The following is a 5,548-nucleotide window of genomic DNA, read 5'->3' on the forward strand; positions in this document are numbered from 1 at the left end:
TTATAAACATGGCCCTAGTGTCCTTTTCTCCATGACCATTTTCCTATGTTAAACATGTAATCTGAAAATTACCTTGCAACAAGCTAATTGTGGTTGAATAAGATCCATAACCTATCGGCTATTGATAGATTCTTTTCACCATTTTCTCCCCTTGTTTATTTACGTAGCATTAATTCGGAACAAATCATGCCTCCCCAAGCTTTTTCTAGGTAAAATCCGAAAGAGATTATAATATATATACATATAATGGTGTTTGGATATGTATATATAATTTAAGAAACTTTCATCTTTTTACATGATCTATATTAATTTTCATTAAGCTTTGGTTGGTTGGTGAAACAAGCTTACAGGGAACAATCGGCAAATAAAACAATATTCCAAATTTTCAACACGCGTTCATGCATATTAACCAGTCAAATTCTTAAGGAGTATTTAGTAGTTCAAATGTGTTTTTCAAACTCATACTACCTTTTTCTTTAGTTATAATTATTTGCTTATCTTCACCCCAAACTAAACCTTATGTTTCATGCGAATCTTTAATATAATAATATCAATAATTCTCCACGGGGCCGGAGTCCTTAAGGTACCTTTACTATTTCTTCTAAGCCACTAAGAAACCCCATAAAAGACAAAAATAAAAATGTTCAATTTAATAATGTGAAGAAAAAATAAAGTGATTTGATCTTTTGATGTTGCTTCCCATCTACACCAACTTTCTAAAAACAAAAGAGAAAAAAAAAAGATATGTAAAGGGAGAAAATGGTGATGGGGGATGTTCGTGCGGTGTGTTTGGTAGAATATAAAAAAAAATATTTTGGCAAAATTTGTGTCCCATACCTTCATTTCCATATCCAACCAAATCTTCAAGCTAAATACTAGTATACCACAAAGATATGACAATAATTTTCTAAATTTTTAATATATATTTTAAAAATATTAAAAATGTGAAAAATTTGGCCCCCTTATCTCAAGTCAAAATGTCTATTTGTATGGTGGTTAGTGTGTCTCTTTGTTGATTTCTATGCATTTTCCTCTCTTCTTCTCTCACCTTCTAATCTCTTTCCTTTCTCCTCCAAACCTCCCCCCTAAAATCTTTACCTATTTTTCCCATTAATCATAACAAAAACACTCTAATAATTCTTCTATTTCTTTTAGGCATATATATACCAAAATACTTCCCTTACTTGTAGGTCACTCACTAACTTGCAACTTTATTACTAAGCATTATATTGCTTGCTTCATTTCTTCATCTCTTTATTACAACAATAATATGGGCTTTTTCTTGGGCTGCTTTGGGTGTACATCTGGTTTTCGGGCGAAAAACGACGACCGAGTTACCCCGGAGAGAGTGTCGGTTGATGATGAGGCGTCGGTGGAGGTAGTGAAGAGGTATAGTTGGTCAGAAATAGAGAGCTTGACTATGAAGTTTAAGGAGGTGATTGGTGTAGGAGGGTACAGCACAGTGTACCTTGCTAAGTTTCCTGATTCATCCTTAGGTGCTGTCAAGATTTACAATAGTAGTGAGAGGCTTAATCAAGTTTTTAAGAGTGAATTAGAGATTTCCCAAAAGCTTCATCATGCCAATATTGTTAAAATCCTTGGCTACTGCGATGAAAGAGGTATGTACAACAGTACAAGTAATGCATCCACTCATGATAATTCTTTATCTTTTAGGTTTGTGTTGAGTCATTTTGGAGCGAGTATAAATGTATTACATTGATCAATTTAAGTAATTTATCATCGCTAACTAATTTATTTTTGTGATAAACAGATGAAGGAGTACTAGTTTTCGAGTACATACCAAAAGGGAACCTACAAGAAGAGCTTCACAACTACAATCAAATCCCTTACACATCACCAAACAAGAAATGCAACAAACTAAAATCACAACTTCTGACATGGAAACAGAGGATTTTAATAGCCTACCAATTAGCCCAAGCACTAGAATACCTTCATGAGAGTAATGACCTTCACATAGTTCATGGTGACATAAAGTCCTCGAACGTGCTCTTAGATGAATGTCTTAATTGTAAGCTTTGTGATTTCGGGTTTTCGAAGATGGGTTTCTCCTCAATGATCAAACCACCTTCCTCATCACGCATTGCAATGATGGGTTCACCAGGGTACATAGACCCGCATTTCCTAATGACAGGGATTGCGTCTAAGAAGAACGATGTTTATAGTTTCGGAGTCATATTGCTCGAGCTTATTACAGGGTTTGAGGCCTTTATTAGCTCTGCAGGAGATAAAGAAGTGCTTCTTACATCCATTGTTCGAACTAAGGGAAGTTTTGATGTAGAGAAGGTGGAAAAGATGGTTGAACCAAGAGTTGTTAAAGGTCAAGGTTTTGATAGAGAAGAAGTTAAAATTATGGCTTCTATTGCAGGAAGTTGTCTCCATCATTTGCCTAGTTTAAGGCCTTCTTCATCAGATATCTGCAAGATTATGAGAGAAAAATTATGTTTTGAGAAAGTTTGAAGGAATTAATAGGGAAAACATTAGAGATAGGAAAAATGTGAGGAACAGTACTGTATAAAGTTAAAAAAAATGTAACCCAGAAAACAATCTCATAGGAGATTTCAGATAAAGGGATTTTCTAGGAGTACACAAAAAAAAAAAAGGAAAAAAAAATCTGATCTGATGCAGATTGGTAGGAGAAGGAATGCAGTTTTGTAATTTGGTCTGGTTTGATATTGTATTGATTGTAAAGAGTTATGATTTTATGAATGATATTGAGTTTTCTTTGATTTGTAAGTAAATGTATGTTCTTTTGTTAATTAAAAGTTGTTCTGTCCTCTTAAAATTACAGATTCAGTAGCATGGTTCTTAAAATTATAGTGTCAAATTGGTTCGTATTTTTGTTCGAATTCGAATGATGAGTCGTTCAATTTAGTTTCGATGTTCTTAGACCTGAACCCAGGTAATGCAGTATAAATCAATTATATCTGGTCTGGCGTCTATTACCTGAATACTCTAAAATCTTATACTATTCCAAAACTACTTTTAAGTTGTTCTATTTAAGTAGGATATGTTGAATATTTTTGTTGTAATCCATTAATACTAGTAGTATTTTAGAAAAGTAATTAGTATTTGAAATACTGTAACTCTTTTACTCTGTCCTTATTATTTGTGGGGACAATTGTCTTGGAGTCTGTGATAAATCATGAGCATGAGCATCAAGTTGATGAATGAAAGCCACAGGAACAGCTACACTATCAATGATATTGATACCAGAATTTATAGAGAAGTTGCATCTAAATTCTAAGACCATTTTGTACCCATATGGCCGTATCTACTGCAATATTGATTTCCCCAACGTACAGGGCAATTCTGCAACATGATTTTTTCAAAGGTAAGGGAAATGATCCCTATTAAATTTTAACTCTTACCGTTTTCTGGTTCCATATTTGAAGGTTGACATTTGATAATAGGGAGAAAGGTGAAGGAATCCATGCTTCTAAGGATTGTAATTGGGAGAATTCAACCTTATAATTTTAAGGTTACAAGGTGAATGTCTAACCAACTACACCAACAAGTTTGGCGAGGCACTACTGCAATAGTCAATGTCATATTTTGGAATATTTGAAAGTAACATCTATATTTTTGAGATGAAATTCTATTTAAGCTGGTACGGTATTTTGGTGTATATGCTTCTAGTGGGGTCCATGTCTCTTCTTCTCTTTTATTTTTTGAATGATAGTTATTTAAGAGTTTGGATAGACGTCTAATCGTGAGAGGTCAAAATGGCCTCTCACAGGGAAATTTTTTATATTTTGCGCAAAAATACAAAAACAAACGTTGAACTTTGGTACCAACTTATATCAAAGTTCAGTAAATTTGGTAGCAATACCAAAATAACTCTTATTTTGATATTTACTATAAGTGAACTTTTGTACTAACTTTGAGCTTTGGCACCAATTATACTTACTTTTATAGATTTACTTTGGTATCACCTTTGAACTTTGATATCACTAATACCTCATTTGGTACCGTAACTCTTACTTTGGTATTTATGACTATGAGAGGCCATTTTGGTCTTTCATGATGAGGCGCCATTTTAGCCTTTCACGATGAGATGTCAAGAATTTGTCCTTATTTAAACATGGTGCCCTTTAGAGATTGGAGTTTGTAAATAATAATTGTTCATGTCAATATGACCTTATTTTCTTCCTAGGGAGAAAATCATGAATGAACTTGGACAAAAACTCGTAATTGAGTAATTGGTCATTTAATGAAGAGTACTTTATGGATAAGACCCTTGAAGTACATGATGCGCCCATATAGAAGATCAAAATAAAGTCAATACTCTTTGACCAAAATCGTCTAAATTTCCCAAATTGAGCTATAGATTGTCCAACATTTTCTTTGGGGTAAAATAGAAAGCCAGAATTTGGGACCACAATTTACACAAAAAATTTTACACCCAAATTTCTTTCAGTAAAATTAATTCATTGATGATGTTTACTTTCTTTTGGGTGCTAAATTTAAATCTATTATATAAGGGAAGGGGGAAGTTATGGTGTCTCCAAATGAAGAGACTATTTTACCCCCATTCCCTTCTAAATTACAAATTCACTTACAAACGAAAGGGGGCTTCAAACAAAAATATTGGAAATAAAATTATAACAATCACTCACAAGTCAACTAAAATTATATAATTGCATAATATACATTATACAAATCACTCAAATGAGGAAACTTTACAAAACTAAAAAATTCACTTACAAACTACAACCAATACACTACAACGTCAATACATACTCACAAAAATATTCACAAAAGTTTGACTTGAAATCAAAGTGTCCACTTTCTTCATAATCTATGAAGTAATGTACTTTATTCAAAATCAACTAAAAAATTATAATATTATAAATCATAAATAAATTCAATTTTATTTTTTATTTTGTTCATAAAATTTAACTTTGAAAAGTAAAAAAAAAAAAAAAAAAAAAAAAAAAAAAAAAAATGGTGAGAGACTTAAGTGATAGAGACTAAACCAATCAAACTTTACAACTAAAAACAATTATACTTTATATGTCTAATGTTCAAATGTTGACTCTTACTTAATTATATCGAATAAAATCGAAATTTTGTCTCGAAAAAAAATCGAAGCACGCATCGCGTGCAAAAAATATTATCTATTATTAGGGAATTGGGGAGCTATGTGTCCCTCAATAAATTTACTTAATTATCCCTTAGTAAATCAACTACTCTACCAAAAAAAGATAAAATAAAATCAAACTCGAATATAACATAAAAAAATTAACAAAGAAAATTATATCAATCAAATATTTGATCAATCAAGTAGTAAATCAAAAAGGAAAATACAATCAATTAACAAAGTGAAATGATTTGATTAAAAAAAATACTTTGTTGATAGAAATATAAGAAATACTTAATAAATCTACGTAACATTCTTTTAGCGCTCATCAGTTTTAACTTTAAAGATATTAAAGAAAGTATAAATAAAATAAATAATAAAAGATGGGTTTGGTTATATTAAGTGATATAGGTTTAATCAACAAAATTAGCTAGTCCAAAAAACATG

The 5,548-nt window shown here is 31.6% G+C and overlaps 1 protein-coding gene across 1 annotated transcript; it reads left to right on the top strand.

Annotated features, from left to right (window-relative positions):
• The first annotated feature begins 436 nt into the window (after positions 1-436).
• Positions 437-2,759, top strand: LOC104893110 (probable receptor-like protein kinase At1g33260). Its single transcript, XM_010679187.4, has 2 exons — positions 437-1,619; positions 1,772-2,759. The coding sequence occupies exons 1-2, from the start codon at positions 1,271-1,273 to the stop codon at positions 2,476-2,478; spliced, it is 1,056 nt and encodes a 351-aa protein (XP_010677489.1). The 5' UTR covers positions 437-1,270; the 3' UTR covers positions 2,479-2,759.
• The last annotated feature ends 2,789 nt before the right edge of the window (positions 2,760-5,548 follow it).

Source organism: Beta vulgaris, chromosome 5, assembly GCF_026745355.1.
Source record: "Beta vulgaris subsp. vulgaris cultivar EL10 chromosome 5, EL10.2, whole genome shotgun sequence".
NCBI lineage: Eukaryota > Viridiplantae > Streptophyta > Magnoliopsida > Caryophyllales > Amaranthaceae > Beta > Beta vulgaris.

Coding starts and splice junctions, on each gene's coding strand:
- LOC104893110 (XM_010679187.4), top strand. CDS start 1,271: ATGGGCTTTTTCTTGGGCTGCTTTGGGTGTACATCTGGTTTTCGGGCG. Junction 1,620..1,771: donor TGGCTACTGCGATGAAAGAG/GTATGTACAACA, acceptor TGTGATAAACAG/ATGAAGGAGTACTAGTTTTC.